We start from the raw sequence: 25,222 nt of genomic DNA, 5'->3' as shown, positions 1-25,222 counted from the left end.
GGGCAGGAATCACAGTCCTGATCTCTGTCCATTAGCCCCTTAGTATTAGTGTGCGTGTGGATATCACAGGAGGGAATATCAAGCTCAGTGTGCTATCCTCTGTGTTTAAATAGCTAGTTAATTCTCATTGTCTAGGATCACTGCTAAAAAATGGCCATTTGGCATGGTTCTGCAAAAACTTGTATTTATTACGGTAGAGAATTCACAGAAACTCCACAGTGCAGATAGAGGCCATTTCGGCCCATCGAGCCTGCACCGACACACATCCCACCCGATCCCCGTAACCCCACGTATTTAATCCCCCTAACACTAAGGGTCAATTTATCATAGCCAATCAACCTAACCCGCACATCTTTGGACTGTGGGAGGAAACCGGAGCACCCGGAGGAAACCCACGCAAACACGGGGAGAATGTGCAAACTCCACACAGACAGTTGCCCGAGGCCGGATTCGAACCCGGGTCCCTGGCGCTGTGAGGCAACAGTGCTAACCACTATGCCACCGTTTATATAGCACTTCATCACATCTCTCAATTATCCCATAACACTTCATATCCAAGAATTTACTTTGAAGTGATGTTACCTCGGCCAGTGTGGCATTCATATTGTACACCGCTAGATCCCAGAAATAGCAGTGAAATGAATGACCAATTGATCTGTTTTTAATGGTGTTGTTTCAGAGGAGCAATTCCTGCTCGTCATCGAATAGTGCCATGGGATCTTTATGTCCATGTGAATCATCAGAACAGTCAGACGGGGCCTCAGTTTAACATTTCATATGAATAATTGTCCCTTTGACAATGCATCACTCAGTACTGCACTGAAGTGTCAGCCTAGATTGTGTACTCAAGTCCTGGAGTGGAGCTTGAACCCACAGCCTTCTGACTTCGAATAGAGCCAGCTGAGCTGAGCTGATACTTAAGGGGCCATACCCCAACATGAGACCACACCTTCAGGAGAAATGGTGAGAAAACTGGGGTGCATTGATGCATTCATGGCATGTATTTGTTTGTACACCTTCATTTATTTTTTTTTCGTTTTCTTCACAGTTTTAATCAAGCGGGAGCATACTGATGAGATAGAATTGCCTACCATTCCTACCCTTCCAATGCCTATTGCACACACTGCTAGTGTATCTGGTCTGCATCAAGTTGGGCCCCAGCTGCCTTCCTCAGATACTGGACACCCTCATGAAAATTTGGTACCTACTTCACAGACGAACCTTGGTCCTCCAATGCAGCAAACTTATGCACCTATGATTTCTCCATCAGTAACGTGTATGCCACACCTACCAACAAGAAGCATAAGTCCAGGTTCAGAATGTCCCATTATGCCTCCCTTGGGGCACCAGCCCTTCCCAACACCAGCTCCACCTATCAGGCCTTCTTATCAGCCTATGCAATCTAACATGATGTTTAATGGACAGCCAGGTCTTCCCATGAACTCTGCTTCTAGCCAGGGATATGAAAGAATATCTTATCAGCCTGATGTAGCTGGCCCACTTCAAATCAACCTTGGATGTCAACAAATGCAGCAGATGTACTGTTCTCCAAATCCAGGTCCAGCTTCATCACCATCTCCAACAGCAGCTCATTCTCTGGGACATTCTCCACACTCTGGACAAACCTCACCGCTGCTACACAATATGAGTTTAGGAAGTCTATCAGCACCCCCTCCATTGACACATCACAATGTGTGTAATCCATCTCCATTTTCAACACCAGAAAGAGCATCCCTGAACATTAAACAAGAACCAGAGGATAGTGAGCTGCCTTTTCAGACCATTGGCCTGCAGGATATTACACTTGATGATGGTAAGTAATCTAACCTATTTTTAAAATTATAATTCTATTTTTGAAAGGACATTCTTGTTACCAAAGAATTAATAAACAAATTTAGAAAACATATACACATGAATACTTAATGTAACAAGGAAGAGATTTGTCAGAACAACTCCTACCACACAGCCTCTTGAATTTGTACTCTTTTTGGAAATTGTATTTTTAATGCAATTCCAGAAAAGAATCTGCATGATATATTAACCGTTAACAGGAAAACAGCTGTTATCTTTTACCATCAGGTTTTCTCTCCCTGCTAACACAAACCAAACACATCCTTTTAATTAGCTAACAATTTGAAATAATTATTTTAAATATTAACACACAACACACAAAGGTAGGCACTTGTGTGTTTTTGCCAATGATCATGTGAAGTTTCTGTTAATGTGGTGTCAAACATTGAAATCTTTATTTTCAACACTTTACATTCATGAACAGGTTTGTCTGCACTATTGGAAGTGGCTTAGCGAGGTGCAGTGAATGGTGAGCCATAACAGTACCCCCCGCAATGAGTGTGAAAGGAATGGCTTGGGCATTGTAGGGATGCTTTATGGTGTTGGTGTGGGGTGGTGCCAACTGATGCGCTATCAATTACTCATAAAAGACGGAGAGTTAGGAGAGTAACTAAAGGCTTTTATTAGCAAAGAACAGAGCATGCCTCTCGTGGTTGACTGGGTTCCAAGAGAGCAGGGGGCTGCAGGGCAATCACCTTTGTACCTGGGCCTGTGGGTGGAGCCAGGGGCGGAGCCAGCAGAGACATGCTGAGGCATGCATAGGTACAACAGTGTGCAACAACAACAACAGTGAACAACAATAACAGTGGTTTACCACATTCACCCCTTGTTTAAAATTGAGTCCGGTGGGGTGAAGTGTACTAAAGGTTCGTGTAAGTAAGTCTATCAGGTGGCCTTGTATGCCGTCCTGATCGTCGTCGTTGTGGCGGCGGTGATGGTGCAGCATCCAACGTTGAATCTGGCGTCTCATTGAGTGGTTGGGTGGTCAATGACGGGTCCTGGGGCTGCGGCATGCCGTCTAGCGGGGTTGGGTTGTGGGTAGTGGTGGATGGCAATGGTATTGTTTCAGGGGCACCCAAAGGTGCGAGATCTCGTGTGGGGGCTGTGTCCTCCCGCCCGTCCGGGTACGCTACGTAAGCGTACTGGGGGTAGGCGTGGGTAGTGGTGGGTGGCGAGGGAGGTGTTTCGGGAGCACCCGAAGGTGCGAGGTCTCGTATGGAGACTGTGTCCTCCCGCCCGTCCGGGTACACCACGTAAGCATACTGAGGGTTGGCATGGAGGAGGCTCACCCTCTCGACCAGGGGGTCCGTCTTATGGGACCTCACGTGCTTCCGCAGTAGGACGGGTCCTGGAGAAGTCAGCCATGTCGGTAACGAGATCCCCGATGTGGACTTCCTGGGGAAGGAGAACATTCTCTCGTGAGGGGTAGCATTGGTGGCTGTACAGAGCAGTGACCGAATGGAATGGAGCGCCGCAGGGAGGACTTCCTGCCAGCGAGAGGTCGGAAGGCCCTTAGATTTCAAGTTTAAAAGGACTGCCTTCCAGACCGTCGCATTCTCCCTTTCCACCTGGCCATTCCCCCGGGGGTTGTAGCTGGTGGTCCTGCTTGTAGCGATACCTCTCGAGAGCAGGTACTACCGGAGTTCGTCGCTCAAAGGATGAGCCCCTGTCGCTATGAATATAGCTAGGGAAACCGAACAAGGCGAAGAGGTCATTCAGACATTTAATGACCGTGGTACTGGTCATGTCTGAGCAAGGGATGGGAAACGGGAGTACTCATCAATTATGTTGAGGAAGTACACATTGCGGTCGGAGGAGGGGAGGGGCCCTTTAAAATCGACGCTCAGCCGTTCAAAGGGGCGCGTGGCTTTGATCAGACTTGCTCTGTCTGGCCTATAAAAATGCGGTTTGCACTCGGCACAGATTTGGCAGTTCCTGGTCATGGTCCTGACCTCCTCGATGGAGTAGGGCAGGTTACGGGATTTGATGAAGTGAAAAAACCTGGTGACCCCCGGGTGGCAGAGGTCATTGTGGAGGGTCTTCAGTCTATCGACCTGCGCGTTGGCGCATGTACCACGTGATAGGGCATCTGGGGGCTCATTGAGTTTCCCGGGCCGGTACAAGATATCGTAATTGTAGGTGGAGAGTTCGATTCTCCACCTCAAGATCTTGTCGTTCTTGATTTTGCCCCTCTGCTTATTATTAAACATAAAAGCTACTGAACGCTGGTCAGTGAGCAGGGTAAATTGTTTTCCGGCCAGGTAATGCCTCCAATGTCGCACAGCTTCCACAATGGCCTGGGCCTCCTTTTCGACAGAGGAGTGTCGAATCTCGAGGCCCTGGAGGGTCCTTGAGAAAAAGGCCACGGGTCTCCCCGCCTGGTTAAGGGTTGCAGCTAGGGCAAAGTCGGATGCGTCGCTCTCCACTTGGAAAGGGATGGACTCATCCACTGCGTGCATTGTGGCCTTCGCAATATCTCTTTTTATGAGAGTGAAGGCTGCACAGGCCTCTGCTGTCAGGGGGAAGGAGGTGGACTTGATGAGGGGTCTGGCTTTGTCCGCATAGTTGGGCACCCACTGAGCATAGTACGAGAAAAACCCTAGGCATCTCTTCAGTGCTTTTTGGCAGTGGGGGAGGGGGAGCTCCATAAGGGGGCGCATCCTGTCGGGGTCGGGGCCGATGACTCCGTTCTCCACTACACAGCCAAGAATGGCAAGGCGCTTGGTACGAAACATACATTTGTCCTTGTATGTTAGGTTCAGCCGCTGGGCCGTACGGAGGAATTTCTCTAGATTAACATCATGGTCCTGCTGGTCGCGGCCGCAGATGGTGACGTTGTCTAGATAGGGGAAAGTGGCCTGGAGCGCGTTCTGGTCAACCATCCGGTCCATCTCCCGTTGGAAGACTGAAACCCCGTTGGTGACGCCGAAGGGAACTCTGAGGAAGTGGTAGAGACGACCGTCAGCTTCAAAAGCTGTGTACTGGTGGTCCTCAGCCCTGATGGGGAGCTGGTGGTATGCCGACTTCAGATCAATCGTCGCGAACACCCGGTATTGTGCTATCTGATTGACCATGTCAGATATGCGGGGGAGTGGGTATGCATCTAGCTGGGTGTAGCGATTGATCGTCTGGCTGTAGTCAATAACTAGGCGCTGTTTTTCGCCAGTCTTCACTACCACCACTTGTGCTCGCCATGGGCTGGTGCTACTTTCAATAATCCCTTCCTTCAGGAGTCTTGCTACCTCGGATTTAATGAAGCTCCTATCCCCGGCACTGTAACGCCTGCTTTTTGTAGCGATGGGCTTACAGTCGCGGGTGAGGTTAGCGAACAAGGAGGGGGGGGGACTTTAAGGGTGGAGAGGCTGCAAATGGTGTGCGGCGGGCGATTTAAAAGCTGCTGGCTGCAGACTGTGAGTGGGGGGAGGGGTCCGTCGTACGCTAATGTGACACTCTTAAGGTGGCACTGAAAATCCAACCCCAGTAGAACGGCAGTGCAAAGATGGGGCAGGACCAGGAGTTTAAAATTTTTGTATTCTGTGCCCCTTACTGAAAGGGTCACTACACAGTAGCCACCGACGTCCGCTGACTGGGCTTTGGAAGCCAAAGAGATCCGATGTCGCGTCGGCAGGACCGGGAGAGAGTAACTGCGCACCGTGTCGGGGTGGATAAAGCTCTCCGTGCTCCCGCTGTCAAAAAGGCAGGTAGTGGCGCGGCTGTTTACCGTGATGTCCATCATGGACCTGGACAGTTGATGAGGGAGAGATTGGTCCAGCGTCACGGAGGCCAGCGTATGGTCGAGCGAGTCGATGTGGTCGTCAGATGAGGCGGTGGTTGAGTCCGGGTCCCCCGTGGTTGAAGTTGGAGACGTCCGAGATGGCGGACAAAATGGCGGCGCCCATTGTCCCGATCCCCACGCGGCTGGGGGAGCCCAAGATGGCGGACAAGATGGCTGCCCCCACGGTTCGCACGCGGCGCTGCTGGCGTTAGCGGTTTTACCTTTGCAGGCGCTACATAGTGTCCTTTCTTCCCGCAGCCGGAGCAGGTAGCGTTTCTCGCCGGGCAGCGTGCTCTGGGGTGTTTTGCCTGGCCACAAAAATAAAATTTCTGTGCCTTGGACATCGCAGCAGCAGTTGAAGGTGGCGGTCCCATGACCCAAGGTTGTGGCGTCCACATTGCGGAGCGGTTAGGGGAGAAGGCGTCCATATTCCTGTGGGCCGCGTCGAGCGAGAGCGCGAGGGACACTGCCTTTCTCAGGTCCATTTCTCCCTTTTCCAACAGTCTCTGCCGGGAGTAGTCGGACCTTAGACCCGCAACGAAAGCATCTCTGATCAGTCCCTCCGTGTGTGCTGCGGCTGATACTACTTTGCAATCGCAGTCTCGGCCGAGTATCTGTAGTGCCCGTAGGAAGGCCTCCACCGATTCCCCGGGCTGCTGTCTGCGGGATCTTAAGAGGTGCCTGGCATAGACCGTATTTACCGGGCGTGCGTATTGCCCGTTTAGCAGATCGATAGCCACCGCGTAGGTCGTCGCGTCCTGGATTATTGTATAAACTTGGTGGCTCACCTTTGAGGCCAGGATTTCCAACTTGTTTTCGTCCAGGGTCACAGTTGAGGCTTGCAGGTAGGCCTCGGAGCAACGCAGCCAATGCGCAAATTTGGTAGCCGAACCCGCTTCTTGGGGGTCTAGGTCCAGGCATGTTGGTCTGAGGGCTCGCAGCAGCTCCTGCTGCTTAGCGTTTGGTGCAGCAGCCTGCTGTTCAGCGTTTGTTGTCGACATTTTGTTTTTGCTAATAAAATTGATGCGCTATCAATTACTCATAAAAGACGGAGAGTTAGGAGAGTAACTAAAGGCTTTTATTAGCAAAGAACAGAGCATGCCTCTCGTGGTTGACTGGGTTCCAAGAGAGCAGGGGGCTGCAGGGCAATCACCTTTGTACCTGGGCCTGTGGGTGGAGCCAGGGGCGGAGCCAGCAGAGACATGCTGAGGCATGCATAGGTACAACAGTGTGCAACAACAACAACAGTGAACAACAATAACAGTGGTTTACCACACCAACCTGGCGCATCATGTGGCAGCCAGGGTGTACAGCGTCAAGTGAAGTAAATCTGGCTATGGTGAGGCCATCTCTGGCCTCCCGGGCAGCAATGTGGTCAGCTGCTGATGCCCTGAGTCCTGTGCAGCATCAGTTGACTGCGGAGAAGGTTGGTGTGCCTGGTGATGCTGGTGTTCTGGCTGATTGTGGTGGAATTGTGAGAACCAAGGTGAGAGAGTATAAAGGGCACCGATGCTGATGGAATAGATGGCAGGTGAAGTAGAGATGACCGAAGCGATCTGTCAATGGTGGGAGAGGTAATGAGGTCAGACTGGATGGAGACTTGTGTAAAGACTTGCAGCATTCTGAATCTGTAGTGGAAATACAGTTAGAGAAGCTAGTGGTTAAGGGAAGATATCTGAATCAGCTGGGAGCTTTGACATGACATTTGAAGCTGTCAACTCATCAGCTGAAACAATGGCAAGTGACCTCCCACCTCAGCTTCACTGACGAGGTCTAAGCACAGCGGGAAAGCGGTGGGAGACCTGTCAAAATCAAAAAGCTGGGGGGGGAAAAAAGCATTAAGTGGCTGTAAACAAGCCACTAATGATTTCAGTTGTATCCCCTGCTGCTGCGTGTTGGGTCTGCTCAGTGCTGGCGCGTGGCGGTGGGTTGACAGTGGGGTCCCGACCCGTTATCAAAAAAAAATTTTCCCCACCAACCTGCCATCAATCATGCCCGTGACCTCCCCCCACCCCGGAAAATTCCCCCCAACGTTTCAGGCTGGTGACCTTTCATCAGAACTGGAAGATATTAGAGATGTAATAGGTTTTAAGCAAGTACAGGAAACTTTGTGCTATCCGGCACCGACGGGACCGAGCTGTTGCCGTCCCATCAAAACTGCCGGACAAACCAGCGCTAATGTTGAAACATACGGAGATTTTGAGCTCCGTATCTGGCAGCAAACCCTACAGCTTCTAAACAGTTGGCCGTACCTTGCAAGCGTCTCTGTAGCTTAGCAACAGCTTCAGCGAGACCTTGCAGAGCTTGACTGAGAAAAAAGCAATGAAAAGAAAAAAAACCTAACGAAACGGCTCCTGATTTTTGCCAGTGGCTCGAGCTTGCCGGACATTTAGTCTCCGGATAACACACAGTTTCCTGTACAGAGGAAGGGGGAGGGGAGGAAAGAATAAATGAAAAGGCCTATGATGGGGTGAAAGGCAGGAGTGATTAAATGACAAAAGGGATGATGGTGCAAGGCAAAAAGGGGTTGTAGTGGAACAAGTAAAGAAACAAAAGATGGGTCTAGAGGAGCTGTAAATGACAACAGCAGAACCATTACCAGCACCAGCTGTCCAAAAAAGAGAGCAGTGGTTATGATGTCAGTATTGAAATTATCAGCAATTGTTTACACTGTTTATAATGAATCACAGAATTATCACATGGGGACAGAGTTGCTCCTTTTTAAAGGAATTGTATCGAATTGCTTTAAACTTTTTGAACAGAAACTGGTGTGAAAAAGGTATTCTGGTGGTCTAAACTGTTCTCCACTGAGACTGTGACTAGCTTTTTTTGCAGTTTTTTGTCAGCATTTCTCCATAATTTTCCTCGGGGAAGGAGGTAATAAGAGCAACCTGGGTTCACTTTTAGATTGTTTCCCATTTGTCCTATGACTCAAGCTGAGATTAAACACATACTGTGCAAGAAATAAATCATTTTTACTTTCTTTCTAAAAGCTATTAATAAAACTCTTGACTCTTCAATACCTAAATATAAACTTGGAAGAAATTGAATTCATACCACAGACTACGACTAATTTGACTTTTCCATCGTTTTACACCAGTATGTCCTGGTCTTGTTGGGCATTGGGAAGTTCCAAAATGTTGTACAAATTCTGGCATGCCCAAGCCAGAAATTTATGTAGTGAAAAGTAAACTAAGCAGACCCCTGTAAATGTCCAAAGTTGTTACAGAACGAGTAGCCACCAGCCACATGTCACGTCTCCACATAAAATGTTCAGGAGTGATTTCTACGTCTATGACAGCTACTTGGTAAAGAAAAATCATAAGTTATAAAGTATCTGTTAAGTTGCAATAATGTTACAAAAGAATTCCAGCACTATAGAGACTTGGTAAAGGTTATTTTTAAAACTAGTGTATGTTTACCACCTACACTCTTCCTTGAGCTATAAAAATAAGGAATCATATGTCATGATCAGAGCAATCTATTGCTGTTATTTAAAAATATGTATGTTTTTCTCCCTTTGGTTGCAATGCAGACTGGTCAGGAAGCTAGGATTATCTGAGTAAGGCATTGAGCCCTATACATTTTGCAACCTCTTCCACCTAGGACAAGGGCAGCAGGCGCATGGGAACACCACCACCTCCAAGTTCCCCTCCTAGTCACACATCAACCTGACTTAGAAGTATATCGTCGATCCTTCATCGTCACTGGGTCAAAATCCTGGAACTCCCTACCTAACAGCACTGCGGGAATACCTTCACCACACGGACTGCAGCAGTTCAAGAAGGCGGCTCACCACCACCTTCTCGAGGGCAATTAGGGATGGACAGTAAATGCTGGCCTTGCCAGCGACGCCCACATCCCATAAAGGAATTTAAAAAAAAAAGAAACCTCTGTGGTATCTTTCAAATCAATGAGGAAATATTCTTGCAAGCAGTAAGCTTGCGCTAAAATTAAACTTGCTAGGTTTAGGATTGTTCTTAATCCTTTAAATAGTGTGGTAACATTCCTACACCAAAATCATGAATATAATAAATATTCCAGGAATACAGTGAATTCAGTAATGTTCATCAATTTTATATTTTTCTGGAATAACAACAGAAATTGCTGGAAATACTCAGAAGGCCAGGCTGCATCCGTGGAGAGAGAAACCGAGTTAACGTGTCAAGTCTGGGACTCTTCATCAGAACTGGAAAAAGCTGGAGATGTAACAGATATTAAGCAGGTGCAGAGACGGGGGGGGGGGGGGGGGGTGGTGGGGGTTAGGAGGGGAGGAAGAAATAGAAAGAACATCCTGTACTTTTGTAAGAGGCAGGAAAGATAAAATGTTGCAAATGGGAATGGCAAAAATCATACTGCATGAAAAATGGGGGCAGGGATAATTATCTGAAATTGTTGAAGCCAATGTTGAGTCCGGCAGGCTGCAAAGTGCCCAATCGAAAGATGAGGTGCTGTTCCTCGAGCTTCATTGGAACAATGCAATAGCCCGAGGACAGAGATCAGAGTGGGAGTGAAGCGGTGAATTAAAGTGACAGGCGACCGGAAGCTCAGGGTCACCCGTACGGACTGAACGGAGGTGTTCCGCAAAGCGGTCGCCCAATCTGCGTTTGGTCTCCCCAATGTAGAGGAGACCGCATCGTGAGCAGCGAATACAGTATATTAAATTGCAAGAAGTACAAGTAAATCGCTGTTTCACCAGGAAGGGGTGTTTGGGGCCCTGGACAGTGGGAAGGGAGGAGGTAAAAGGGCATGTGTTGCATCTCCTGCGCTTGCACGGGAATGTGCCAGGTGAAGGAGCAGGGCTGTTGGGGGTGATTGAGGAGTGGACCAGGGTGTCGCGGAGGGAGCAGTCCCTTCGGAATGCTGAAAGGGGAGGTGAGGGGAAGATGTGTTTGGTGGTGGGATCACGTTGGAGGTGGCGGAAATGGCGGAGGATGATCCGTTGAATGTGGAGGCTGGTGGGGTGAAAGGTGAGGACAAGGGGAACCCTATCGTGGTTCTGGGAGGGAGGGGCAGGGGTGAGAGCGGAAGTGTGGGAAATAGAACGGACACGGTCAAGGGCCGTGTCAACCACGGTAGAGGGGAATCCTTGGTTGAGGAAAAAGGAAGACATGTCGGAAGCACTGGTATGGAAGGTGGCATCGTCAAAACAGACGCGGCGGAGACGGAGAAACTGGGAGAAAGGAATAGAGTCCTTACAGGAAGCGGGGTGGGAGGAAGTGTAGTCCAGGTAGCTGTGGGAGTCAGTGGGCTTGTAGTGGATGTTTGTTGAAAGCCGATTGCCAGAAATAGAGACGGAGAAGTCAAGGAAGGGAAGGGAAGAGTCGGAGATGGACCATGTGAAGGTGAGGGAAGGGTGGAAATTGGAAGTAAAGTGAATGAACTTGTCCAGTTCAGGGCGAGAGCAGGAAACGGCACCAATACAGTCATCGATGTACCGGAAAAAGAGGTGAGGGAGGGGACCTGAGTAGGACTGGAACAAAGAATGTTCCACATGTCCCATGAACAGGCAGGCATAGCTAGGGCCCATGCGGGTTCCCATAGCAACACCTTTAATTTGGAGGAAGTGAGAGGAGTCAAGGAGAAGTTGTTCAATGTGAGAACAAGTTCAGCCAGGCGGAGGAGGGTGGTGGTGGATGGGGACTGGTTGGGCCTCTGTTCAAGGAAGAAACAGAGCACCCGAAGGCCGTCCTGGTGGGGGATGGAGGTGTAGAGGGATTGGACGTCCATGGTGAAAAGGAGACGGTTGGGGCCAGGAAACTGGAAACTGTTAAAGTGACGGAGGGCGTCGGAAGAGCCGCGAATGTAGGTGGGAAGAGACTGGACAAGGGGAGAAAAAAGAGTCGAGATAGGAAGAGATGAGTTCCGTGGGGCAAGAACAGGCTGAAACGATGGGTCTACCAGGACAGTCCTGTTTGTGGATCTTGGGAAGGAGGTAGAAGCGGGCTGTGCGGGGTTGGGGGACAATGAGGTTGGCGGCCATGGAGGGAAGATCTCCAGAGGAGATGAGGTCAGTGACACACTTGGAAACAATGGCTTGATGTTTGCTAGTGGGGTCATGGTCCAGGCGGAAGTAGGAGGAGGTGTTGGAGAGTTGGCGTTCAGCTTCCACACGGTAGAGGTTGGTTCGCCAAACAACAACAGCACCACCCTTATCAGCAGGTTTAATGTTAGGGTTGGATCGGAGAGAATGGAGTGCTGCAAGTTCAGAGGGAGTTAGGTTAAGTTGGATAGGGTTCCCCTTGTCCTCACCTTTCACCCCACCAGCCTCCACATTCAACGGATCATTTTCCGCCACCTCCAACGTGATCCCACCACCAAACACATCTTCCCCTCACCTCCCCTTTCAGCATTCCGAAGGGACCGCTCCCTCCGTGACACCCTGGTCCACTCCTCAATCACCCCCAACAGCCCTGCTCCTTCACCTGGCACCTTCCCGTGCAAGCGCAGGAGATGCAACACATGCCCTTTTACCTCCTCCCTTCCCACTGTCCAGGGCCCCAAACACCCCTTCCAGGCGAAACAGTGATTTACTTGTACTTCTTGCAATTTAATATACTGTATTCGCTGCTCATGATGCGGTCTCCTCTACATTGGGGAGACCAAACGCAGATTGGGCGACCGCTTTGCGGAACACCTCCGTTCAGTCCGTACGGGTGACCCTGAGCTTCCGGTCGCCTGTCACTTTAATTCACCGCTTCACTCCCACTCTGATCTCTCTGTCCTCGGGCTATTGCATTGTTCCAATGAAGCTCAACGTAAGCTCGAGGAACAGCACCTCATCTTTCGATTGGGCACTTTGCAGCCTGCCGGACTCAACATTGGCTTCAACAATTTCAGATAATTATCCCTGCCCCCATTTTTCATGCAGTATGATTTTTGCCATTCCCATTTGCAACATTTTATCTTTCCTGCCTCTTACAAAAGTACAGGATGTTCTTTCTATTTCTTCCTCCCCCCACCCCCCCACCCCACTGTCTCTGCACCTGCTTAATATCTGTTACATCTCCAGCTTTTTCCAGTTCTGATGAAGGGTCCCAGACCTGAAACGTTAACTCTGTTTCTCTCTCCACGGATGCTGCCTGGCCTGCTGAGTATTTCCAGCATTTTCTGTTGTTATTTCAGATTTCCAGCATCCGCAGTATTTTGCAATTATATGTTTGTGGTTTTTTTTTACCTTGTAACATTTATCAGTGGAAATGGTTTGGTTGCAAATTGTACACAGAATGATCCATATTTTAAAAGTTTTTAAAATATGGTTTTGGGTTGCTGACAAAGCTGCATTTAATGCCCAGTCCTTGTTTCCCTGAGAAGGTGGTGATGGGCCTTCTCCTTGAACTGCTGCAGTCCTTCTGGTGATGGTGCTTCCACAATGATATTCTCTAGAAAATTTCAGGATATTGGCCCAGTGATAATGAAAGAAAGGTGATATATATTCAAGTCAGGATAGTGTTTGACTTGGAGGAGAACTTAGAGAGGTGCTAGTATTCACACAACATTGCTACTCTTGTCCATCCTGGTGGCAGAGGTTGCAGGGGAAGGAGCTGTTGTCAAAGTAACCTTGAATTGTTGTAGTGCATCCTGTACATTGTACTTACTGCAGCCACAGTGTGTTGGTAGTGGAGGGGATGGATATTGAATCCAGTGACACAGGGGCCGATCAAATGAACTGTTCTATCCTAGATGATGATGTTGCGGAAGTGTTGGGTTTTCTAGCACTTCTGACTTGAGTCTTGTAGATGATGAAAAGCCTTTGAGGGAAACTTCCAGGATATTGACCCGGTGATGATGAAGGAACAGTGATCTAGGTGCAAGTCAGAATGGCGTGTAACTTGGAGTGGTAATGAAGGTATGGGGAAATGGCGGGGGTTTCTCTTATTTGAGATGGTCATTACCTGGCACTTACGTGGCATGAATGTTACCTGCCACTTGTCAGCCTGAGCGTGGATGTTATCCAGGTTCTGCTGCAGGCCAGCATGGAGCTGAACAGCCACCCTCCTGACTGAAGGAAGGTAATTGATGAAGCAGTTAAAGATGGTTGGGCTGAGGATGCTTCCCTTAGGAACCCCTGCAGCAACACCCTGGGGCAGTAATTGGCCTCTGACAACCACAACTGTCTTCCTTTGCATCACATGTAACTTTTTTTTTATTCATTGATGGGATGTGGGCGTCGCTGGCTAGGCCTGCATTTAGTGCCCATCCCTAATTGCCCTTGAGAAGATGGTGGTGAGCCGCCTTCTTGAACCGCTGCAGTCCATATGGTGTAGGTACACCCACAATGCTGTTAGGAAGGGAGTTCCAGGATTTTGGCCCAGCGACAGTGAAGGAACGGCGATACAGGTCCAAGTCAGGATGGTGTGTGGCTTGGAGGGGAACTTGTAGGTGGTGATGTTCCCATGCGTCTGCTGCCCTTGTCCTTCTAAGTGGTAGAGGTCGCGGGTTTGGAAGGTGCTGTTGAAGGAGCTTTGGCGAGTTGCTGCTGTGCATCTTGTAGATGGTACACACTGCAGCCACAGTGCGCCGGTGGTGGAGGGAGTGAATGTTGAAGGTGGTGGATGGAGTGCCAATCAAGCGGGCTGCTTTATCCTGAATGGTGTCGAGCTTCTTGCGTGTTGTTGGAGCTGCACTCGTCCAGGCAAGTGGAGAGTATTCCATCACACTCCTAACTTGTGCCTTGTAGATGGTGGAAAGGCTTTGGGGAGTCAGGAGGTGAGACACTCGCCGCAGAATTCCCAGCCTCTGGCCTGCTCTTGTAGCCACAGTATTTATATGGCTGGTCCAGTTCAGTTTCTGATCAATGGTAACCCCCAGGACGTTGATCGTGGGGGATTCAGCGATGGTAATGCCATTGAATGTCAAGGGGAGATGGTTAGAGTCTCGCTTGTTGGAGATGGTCATTGCCTGGCACTTGTGTGGTCCGAATGTTATTTGCCACTTGTCAGCCCAAGTCTGAATGTTGTCCAGGTCTTGCTGCATATGGACACGGACTGCGTCAGTATCTGACGAGTCTCGAATGGTGCTGAAGAGTGTGCAATCATCAGCGAACATCCCCACTTCTGACCTTCTGATGGAGGGAAGGTCATTGATGAAACAGCTGAAGATGGTTGGGCCTAGGACACTGCCCTGAGGAACTCCTGCAGTGATGTCATGTGATTGAGATGAATGACCTCCAACAACCACAGCCAACTTCCTTTGTGCTAGGTATGATTCCAACCAATGGAGAGTTTTCCAGCTACTGGATTCCTGTGATCCTCAGTGACTTCAGTTTTGCTTGAGCTCCTTGGTGCCATACTCGGTTGAATGCTGCCTTGATGTAGGGCTCGTTCTGTGATCAATTGGTTAAGTGGAGTTAATTGATTTCTGAATAAGAGATTGAATATCTTGTGGGCCAGAAAGGACCAATACTTCAAATGGGGCTGAAGGAGATTACAGAGATAGGAAGGGACGAGGCAATGGCGGGATTTGAAAACAAGGATGAGAATTTTGAAATTGAGGCGCTGTTTAACCAGGAGCCAATGCGAGCACAGGGGTGATGGGCAAACAGGACTTGGTACGGGTTAGGACACGGGCAGCCGAGTTTTGGATGACCAAGTTTACGTAGGGTGGAATGTGGGAGGCCAGCCAGGAGTGCATTGGAATAATCAAGTCTAGAAGTGACAAAGACATGGATTAGGGTTTCAGCAGCGGATGAGCTGAGGCAAGGGCGGAGACGGGCGATGTTACGGAGGTGGAAATAGGCGGTCTTAGTTATGCCGCGGATATGTGGTCGGAAGCTCATTTCAGGGTTAAATATGACATCAAGGTTGCGAGCAGTGTGGTTCAGCCTCAGACAGATGTTGGGGAGAGGGATGGAGTTGGTGGCTAGGGAACGGAGTTTGTGGCGTGGACCGAAAACAATGGCTTCGGTCTTCCCAATATTTAATTGGAGAAAATTTTTGCTCATCCAGAACTGTATGTCGGACAAGCAGTCTGACAATTTAGACACCGTGGAAGGGTCAAGAGAAGAGGTAGAGCTGGGTGTCGTCAGCGTACATGTGGAAACTGATGCTGTGTTTTCGCATGATGTCACCAAGGGGCAACATGTAGATGAGAAATAGAAATCAACATTTAAGCCACCTTGGTTTGGTAAGACTGCATTGATCCACAGATGACATTTTGGAAACTTCAGGTTTTCATAATGGTTGATGTGAACAAACCTTCAGATTTGGATCAACGCCATGCAAACAGACCTCAATAATTACCTCAAACCACATAATCTAACCCCCATCCTGAACTGCCAAACTCCACAATCCCTTCCCAGTGCAACCAAGCCCTCAGCTCCCCTCTTCAGTGCTGTCATTCCCCAGAACCACTTCCAAAGTACTTCTAAACCCCACGATCACTGTTCCCTCTAAGGTGCGCAGCCGCGCACACGCCCCAGAGCTCGCACGCACTTCAAATTAAATGCTGTGTGGAGAACCGGACAGCTGGATTGGGGGAGGGGCCCAATACACAATGGCCCGGAATGCAGACAGAGTCGTTTGCGAGTCTTACGACCTCAGAGTCAATCTACATTGGAAAGTAACGAAAGAGTTGGAGCAGCGGCCACATGATAAGGGAGTGGGTGAGGGGTTGGTTGTGTCGCTCTCTGGGAAGTTCCAGGCAGAAGCTATAGAGGAGCCGTGCACTCAGCCAGTTGCCATGGTGATGAGGGCAGCATCTTCCCCCCTCCTCCTTTGGTGCCACGATACCAGGGTCCTGTGTTACGCAAACTCCGTGGTTCGAGCGGGGCCATTCCAGAGCGGGCCAGTTTAGTGCAGCCAGCCACCGCTTTAAAAAATCGGGGGAGAGATCGGTCGATAACCACGTGTACCTCAACTTATTAAACCTGTTACAGGTGAGTGAGTCGCCGAGTTTTACCTGCAACAGGTGAGTAAAAAGGGACTTTGTTGCTGTCAGATGGCAGTGACATGTTTTAGGAGAGGAAATGAGAAACGAGTTTTTACGAATTTTGAGCTGTACGTGAATCTGCTTTTTAAAATAAAATGATCTTACTGCAAATGCGTTTGCAAGATCAGGCGTTCAATCATTAGGTGAAGCAAGGAAGCATTTTAGCAGGGTAGAAGAGTGATTAACACTAAGTTTAACTTACTTTTATTTGCAACTTTTTAATAAATCCAATATTGCACCGGGATTTATGGTTTTAGTCTTATTGCTGATGAAAGTTCATCTAAACCGTAACATAAAAAGTGGGGAAAATTGGAGCTTACATTTGAAAATCAGAATTCTGGTGTCGAGTTTATATTTTTATTTTTAGAAATGTTCAGGCACATCACTTTCTACAGGCCAACCCAATTAGCACATCTGTCTGCTGAAAGAATTCAAACCGCCTGGGTGCAACACAGGTTGCCTTTGTCAGAAACAAAAATGAGAGTTTTTTTTAATTTGGAAAATTGTTTAAAGCCGGAAAAAAATGTGAAAGTGATGTTAATTTTACTGTAAACAGAGTTGCAGAATGTGTATGTAAACGACAAATGAATTTCCATATAGATAAGTGTGAGGTGGTGCATTTTGGTAGGAGGAATAAGGAGGCTACCTACTCCTTGGAAAGTAAGAGACTAAATGGAGTAGGGGTCTAGGGGTATAGATTCACATCAAGAAAAGTAGCAATACAGGTTAAAAAGCCATAAAAGTGCAAATAAAGCATTTCTAGAGAAATAGAATTCAAAAGCAGAGAAGTTCTGTTAAACTTGTATGGAACCTGGTCTGATTGTCTCATGATTTGAGACGGTGGGGTGGAAATCTGGCATTACTGTATGTATGCTTTTAAGTGGTTGCTGTTGCTGCCGTTGTTGGTGTAAAATTTATAAAAGTTGTTGTTGTAGTAAAATTTGCCCACGAAAAGGTTGCGCTCAAAGGCAGTGGTGGGATTTGAACTCTTGTCGCCAGATTATTAGTCCAGACCTCTGGATTACTAGTCCAGTAACATTACCACTATGCTACCATTCCCTGTAAAGGAACATATTGTAGGAATGGTCAAATTCCTATCTAGAGATTGAGTTCGTCGCAGGCAATCAATCAAACAGGTTTTTAATGTCAAACTAATGAGTTTAAACAGATTGATGCAAGAGAACTATGAATACAGGTCGGAGGTTCCACGAGGACTGCCTGGGCGGTCCCGTGGATGGCGTCATGACGTCGTCACGTTTTTCCCGCGTTTGGGTGATCACGTGATTAGCGGCATGACGTCATCGTGTTTGCCCGCGCTCTTAATGGGACCGCGCACTGTACATGCAAACAGTACATACAATGGTACAGATTTAGTCTGTAGCTAACACATGGTTAAAGGGAATTATGTACAGTTGTTCAGAGTCCCTCAGTGGCTCTGCCACATGCTCCCCCCCAGAATTGTCTTTAACGGAAAAAGTCAAACGGTGAGGGAGTCTGACAAGCCTGTCGGAACGACTCCTGTATTCCCGAAGCGGAAGCTGTTGGACGGCGGGCGGTCTGGCGGGTGGTTGCACTTGTTCTGGCGTGACAACGGTGGGCGGCCGACCTCGTCTCGGTGGCTGTGCGGCCTCGACGGGACGGTCAAGGTCCAGGTGTGCCGGCTTCAAACGGTCGGCCAAAATGTGGTCCGGTTTACCACCGACATCCACCTTGAAGGTTTTGTCTCCTGCCTCTAACACACGGAAAGGACCAGTGTATGGGGCCTTGAGTGGATCCCGGTGAGCATCGTGGCGGATGAACACGTAGTCGGCTTGTTTCAGCTCCACTGGAACGTGAGAGCCCTGAAACCCGTGATGCGATGTGAGAACCGGCGCGAAACATCTGGCTGCTTCCTGGTGACTGATAAGCTGGCGTGAGGCGGACCACGGCTCCGCTGGTGTTGGCAGGAAATCCCCTGGCACTCGCAGCGGCTGGCCATAAACGAGCTCTGCCGCGGAAGAGTGAAGATCTTCCTTGGGGGCCGTGCGAAGGCCCCACATAACCCACGGCAACTTGTCTGCCCATCCAGCGTCTTGGAGGCTGGCCCTCAGTGCAGCCTTAAGCGATCTGTGAAAATGTTCGCACAGACCGTTCGCTTGTGGGTGGTAGGCTGTGGTGCGGTGTAACTTGACACCGAGTCGTTGAGCCACCGCATTCCAGAGTTCGGAGGAAAACTGCGGTCCCCGGTCCGAAGAGATGTCAGCAGGCACTCCAAAACGGGCGACCCATGAAAAGATGAACGCCCTGGCCACATCCGCCGAAGTAGTAGATGACAGGGGAACCGCCTCCGGCCATCTGGTGGTACGATCTACTATGGTCAGGATGTGCGTAAAACCATGGGAAGGTGGAAGTGGTCCTACCAGGTCCACATTAACGTGGTCAAACCACCGCTCAGGAACTGCAAAAGTGGCCAATGGAGCCTTGATGTGGCGCTGTACCTTGGCCTTTTGGCAGACCACGCAGGTGTTGGCCCAGTCGCGGACATCTTTATGCATGCCCCACCAAACGAACTTAGATGACATTAGCTTCTGAGAAGCCTTCATTCCTGGGTGTGACAACCCATGTATGGCGTCAAACACCTTGCGGCGCCAGGCGACCGACACAATAGGGCGAGGGTCCCGAACGGAGACGTCACACAGCAACGTGGTACCAGCCGAATGGAACCTGACGTCGGCCAACTGGAGGCTAGTGGTGTTGGTGCGGTAAGCCTGCACTTCTGGGTCGGAGACTTGGTCTTCTGCCATGAGGGCGTAGTCGATGCCCAGCTGGACCACATGCACGGTCGCGAGGGAGAGGCAATCTGCCACCAGGTTGTCTTTACCGGCCACGTGCTGAATACCTGTGGTAAATTCGGAGATGTATGTCAGCTGACGTTGTTGAGATGACCACGGTTCGGCGGTCTTGGCCATGGCAAAAGTCAGTGGCTTATGGTCGACGAAAGCGGTGAAAGGATGTCCTTCCAACAAGAACCGGAAATGGCGGATGGCCAGAAAAAGGGCTAGTAACTCCGTCGAAAGTACTGTACGCCCGCTCGTTACGCCGCAGTTGACGGCTGAAGAATGCCAACAGCTGCCACGTCCCGTTCACCACTGCTCCTGAACGGCGCCGATTGCTTAATCTGACGTGTCGGTGGTGAGGGCGATGGTGGCTCCTGGTAGCGGGTGCGCCAGCCTGGTCGCGTTGGCTAAGGCGCTCTTGGTGTCGGTGAATGCCTGGTCCATGTCAACCGTCCAGCCTACCGGATCCTTGCCAGACTTGCCCTTGAGGGCCTTGTACAGGGGCTGCATGAGCAGTGCTGCCTTAGGCACGAACCGGTGGTAAAAGTTTACCATGCCGAGGAACTCCTGCAGGGCCTTTATGTTCTGCAGGCGTGGAAAGGATGTCACCGCCTCTACCTTCGCTTGCAAAGGAACCGCTCCCTCTGAGGTAATGCGATGTCCCAGGAAATCAATTTGGTGCAGAGCAAACTGACACTTGGCTGGGTTGATAATCAGGCCGTGTTGGCTGAGGCGTCGAAAGAGGGTGCGAGATGTGTTCCTCCTTATTAGGACTGGCAATGAGGATATCGTCTAAGTAGACGAAAAGGAATTTGAGGTTCCGCAGCACGGAGTCCATGAGGCGCTGGAAAGCCTGGGCGGCGTTCTTCAACCCAAACGGCATCCTTAAAAATTCGAAGAGACCGAAAGGGGTGATGACTGCGGTCTTTTGGACATCTTGCGGGTGCACCGGGACCTGGTGGTAGCCTCGGACAAGGTCAACCTTGGAAAAAACGGTGTTTCCTGCCAAATGGGCAGAGAAATCCTGGATGTGGGGGATCGGGTATCGATCAGGAGTGATGGCGTCGTTTAGGTGCCGATAGTCGCCGCAGGGCCGCCATCCGCCGCCAGGTTTCAGAACGATGTGAAGAGGCGAAGACCAGGGACTATTCGACCTGCGAATAATCCCTAAGCGTTCCATTGTTGCGAACTCCGCCTTCGCGACCGCTAGCTTGCCAGGTTCGAGGCGCTGGACCCGCTCATGGACCGGGGGGCCGGTGGTGGTGATGGGGTGTTCCACACCATGTTTCGTGGCCGTGGAGGAGAACGTGGGCCTGGTCAGGTCTGGAAATTCGCCTAGCAGGCGAGCAAACTCATTCGGAGTCGGGAAAGTGCAGGAGACGGTGCGCGACGTGGTGTTACTACGGTGGCAAGGGATACAGTGAAACGTGGCCGCGTTGATCAGCCGCCGGTTCCTTACATCGACCAGGAGGCCGTTGGCGCACAGGAAATCTGCACCGAGAATGGCTTGCGAAACCTTGGCCGTAACGAATTCCAAGAAAAACCGCTGGCCGCCGAAGCACACCTGGACCCGCCGTCTGCCAAAGGTCCGAATAGCTCCGCCATTAGCCGCTTCGAGGGGGAGGCCATGCCTCCCAGCCTGTACATCAAGAGCTGACGCGGGTAGAATGCTGCACTGCGCTCCGGTGTCGCACAGGAACCGACGACCGGAGAGGGTATCTGTGATGAAGAGCAGCTTGCCTGCATTGCTGATTGCCATCGTGGCTGCGGGGCACCCGTTAGACCTGTTTTTCATTGGACGGAGTTTTTTTTTGAGAAGCTGCAGAGAGGGCGGCAACATCTTGCCTTTGCGCCAAACCGCGCGTGGTAGAAGCACAGCCCCGCGGGCTGAGGAGCTGGGGCAGCGTCTGTGGGGGATGGGCGCCTCGTGGCAGCGCAGTACTGTTGCGTAACTGCGAATATTTTGTCTGCCTCGGCAGCGAGCGCTGCGCAGTCTTCGACCTCGGATCTTGCCAAGGCCGCTTGCACTTGCTCCGGTAATTGGCTGAGGAATAACTCTCTGAAGAGAAAGCATTCCGGTTCGGAGCTGAGGAGTGTGAGCATTTGGCTCATCAGCTCGGAAGGTTTGGAGTCCCCGATCCCGGGCATAGCGAGCAGCCGACGGGCGCGCTCTGATTTCATGAGCCCGAAAACCTGGAGCAACCGCGCCTTGAGGGTCTCGTACTTGCGGTCCGTCGGGGGGTTCTCGAGAAGACTGACGATCCGCGAGGCGGTAGAGCCGTCGAGTGCGGAGACCACGTATAAGTATCGGGTCTGATCCTCAACGATGCCTCTCGGGGTGAACTGGGCTTCAACTTGGATGAACCACAAGGTCGCTTGTTGCTCCCAGAACTGCGGCAGCTTCAACGAAACGCCGTTTGCCTCCATGCTGTGTTCCTTTTGCGAAATCCGTTCGCAAAAGTCGGGGTCACCAATGTAGGAATGGTCAAATTCCTATCTAGAGATTGAGTTCGTCGCAGGCAATCAATCAAAAAGGTTTTTAATGTCAAACTAACGACTTTAAACAGATTGATGCAAGAGAACTATGAATACAGGTCGGAGGCTCCACGAGGACTGCCTGGGCAGTCCCGTGGATGGCGTCATGACGTCATCACGTTTTTCCCGCATTTGGGTGATCACGTGATTAGCGGCATGACATCATCTCGTTTGCCCGCGCTCTTAAAGGGACCGCGCACTGTACATGCAAACAGTATATACAATGGTACAGATTTAGTCTGTAGCTAACACATGGTTAAAGGGAATTATGTACAGTTGTTCCGAGTCCCTCAGTGGCTCTGCCACAATATAATCAAATCAACTTATTTACAGTTTTCACTGAATAATAAATGGTTGATACCCAAAATACTGGTTTAGTAATTCCAGAATACCATGTTCGAAAAGTAGAAATTGACTTATTCAGTCACTAAGTCATGGGCCCTGATAATACATTGTACGTTCCATGGTATAACAAAAAATACAAAAGCAAAATACTGCAGATGCTGGAAAGCTAAAGTAAAAACAGAAAATGCTGGAAGCACTCAACCGGTCAGGCAGCATCTGTGGAGAGAGAAACAGTTAACTGGCTGTATTTTACCAATCTCGGTGGGTCGGTGGCAGGTCCTGGTCTTGCTGCTGGCTCCAGCCTGCTGTGTAGAATTCAGATCGATGGTCTTTCATCAGAACTGGAAGATGTTGGAGATGTAACCGGTTTTAAGCAAGTACAGAGGCAGGGAAATGGGGGAGGGGAGGAGAGGAAAGAACAAAAGGGGGGGAAGGCAGGAGAGATTCAGTGACAAAAGGGATGATGTTCCTCGAGCTTGCGTTGAGCTTCATTGGAACAGTGTAGTGGGGCGGAGAATTAAATGGCAGATGACCGGAAACTTGGGGTCCCGCTTGTGGACTGATCGGAGGTGTTCCGCAAATCAGGCACTTAATCTGCGTTTGGTCTCCCCAATATACAGGAGAATGCATTGTGAGCAGCGAATACAGTATACTAAATTGCAAGAAGTATAGGTAAATTGCTGTTTCACCATGGTATAACAACTCTATTTTGATTTTTTTTAATATTGTCTGACTCAAGGTGACTACCATCACAGGAGATCTGCAATTATATATTAAAAAAGCTAGCATATGTCAGTCACATTTTGTTACAGTTGTAAAAAAACTGAAAAGAAAAGCAAATATTTTTTGCTTGGTTCTTTAGACCAAGAGCCAGAAATGTATGTTACAGTTGCTCTCTAATTGGCCTCCAGTTTACAAGCAGCTGCAATTAGCTGGATTCGTTTACTTAGCCAAAGATCACAACAGTGCTCCAGACTCTGGGTCATAGAAACATAGAAGATAGGAGCAGGAATAGGCCATTAGGCCCTTTCGAGCCTGCTCCGCCATTCAACGAGATCATGGCTGATCATCCAAACCCTAGCACCCGGTCCCTACACCGACAACCATCCCACCCAAGCCCTATCCCTGTAACCCCACACATTTAATCCCCCCTAACACGTAAGGGCCAATTTTTATCATGGCCAATCAACCTAACCCGCACATCTTTGGACTGTGGGAGGAAACCGGAGCACCCGGAGAAAACCCACGCAAACACGGGGAGAATGTGCAAACTCCACACAGTCACCCGAGGCCGGATTTGAACCCGGGTCCCTGGCGCTGTGAGGCAACAGTGCTAACCACTATGCCACCGTGCTGCCCTACTGGAGATCCACCAGAAGTTGAAGGAAACCTTTTGTTTGTTATAGGGGGTTAAGTTTTTAAAAAAATGCTGCACAACTATAACCAGCTTTTAAAGTCCATCTTATTTCAAATGCAGAAATCTTAAAATAACTAATTGCCAGTTATGGTGACTGTGACAATTAATTGTATTTTTATGCAAATATGCTTTGTATTTTTATGAAATGTTTCAGTAGTATAAAGCATCAACTGCCTACAAATATCTACTCTTCACGATCATGGACACAGATGTTCTGATCTGCTTCTAAATGATTCACACGATGACTAATATAAAATATTTGTCATAAAAAATTATACATTCAAATATAAAAGTTCAGCTTTTATAATTCACCAATCCCTAGCACCTCATGGTGGTGCGAGTAAAGTTTTCTGTTATAAAACTACAGAAAATTACTTCCAATTCTCAATCTTTTTTTAAACTGTTCAAGTAAATTTACTAGCAAGAACTAAACCTGCAACTTTCACAACCTTTTGAGTTCAGTTGACTTTTTGTGCCCAAAATATTTTTTATAACAAGGAAGGTTCCAATTAGTGTACAAAATGGTGTGTGTATTTTAAGACTTTAAGAACTAGGTATACCGTTTTCTCCAATGATTTTAAAATCTCCAGAGCTGGAGTGCTTAAATAATGACCAGTGTAGAATAATTTCATTTTTGTGAAAAATAGTACTTCCTCATAATTTTTTCCTTCTAATTTGCACTATCTTTGCCATTAATCTGAAACAGTTATCGAGACATTGTGCTAATTGTACATCCCCTTTCCTGCCAGATCAGCGTTCAAGCCATTGCTCTTTTCTTTTTGTAAACAAAACCAAAAAGCAAATTACAGATAGTTATTTCCATTAATATTGTTACACTTTCAGTATCTGTTATAATTTGAGAAGTTTCAAGAAGTGTTGTTTTAAAATGAGTATTGCAAAAGCTAAATATTTATTTCAGTGGTTAGTACATAAAATATCAAGGGACTACAAGGATCCCTGTACAAAATAGTATAAGAACATAAGAAGTAGGAGCAGGAGTAGGCCATAAGGCCCCTCGGGCCTGCTCCGCCATTCAATAGGATCATGGCTGATCCGAACCTAGACTCACGTCCACTTTCCTGCCCGCTCCCCGTAACCCCTAATTCCCTTATCAGCTAGGAAACTGTCTATCTCTGTTTTAAATTTATTTAATGTCGCAGCTTCCACAGCTCTCTGAGGTAGCAAATTCCATAGATTCACTACCCTCTGAGTGAAGAAGTTTCTCCTCATCTCAGTTTTGAATGGGCAGCCCCTTATTCTAAGATTGTGCCCCCTAGTTCTAGTCTCACCCATCAGTGGAAACATCCTCCCCGCATCCACCCGATCAAGCCCCCTCACAACCTTATGTTTCGATAAGATCGCCTCTCATCCTTCTGAATTCCAATGAGTAGAGGCCCAACCTACTCAACCTTTCCTCATAAGTCAACCCCCTCATCTCCGGAATCAACCGAGTGAACCTTCTCTGAACTGCCTCGAGAGCAAGTATATCTTTTCTTAAATAGGAAACCAAAACTGTACGCAGTATTCCAGGTGTGGCCTCACCAGTACCCTGTA

The 25,222-nt window shown here is 49.0% G+C and overlaps 1 protein-coding gene across 5 annotated transcripts in view; it reads left to right on the top strand.

Annotated features, from left to right (window-relative positions):
• The window catches only part of nfatc3a (nuclear factor of activated T cells 3a), a 180,013-nt gene that overhangs the window by 107,691 nt on the left and 47,100 nt on the right, over positions 1 to 25,222 (top strand). For all 5 annotated transcript variants that reach the window (XR_015078810.1, XM_085991369.1, XM_085991366.1 and 2 more), the window contains one exon: positions 1,049 to 1,813. Coding sequence is in view for 4 of the 5 variants with exons in the window: in XM_085991369.1 (XP_085847495.1) it covers positions 1,049 to 1,813 (765 nt within the window). In the remaining variant the exon portion in view is untranslated. The remainder of the gene's footprint in view (positions 1 to 1,048; positions 1,814 to 25,222) is intronic.

This window comes from Somniosus microcephalus, chromosome 6, assembly GCF_052327205.1.
Source record: "Somniosus microcephalus isolate GS21.2 chromosome 6, FLI_Smic_1.0, whole genome shotgun sequence".
In the NCBI taxonomy this organism is placed as follows: domain Eukaryota; kingdom Metazoa; phylum Chordata; class Chondrichthyes; order Squaliformes; family Somniosidae; genus Somniosus; species Somniosus microcephalus.
This window is presented reverse-complemented; position numbering and strand designations above follow the sequence as displayed.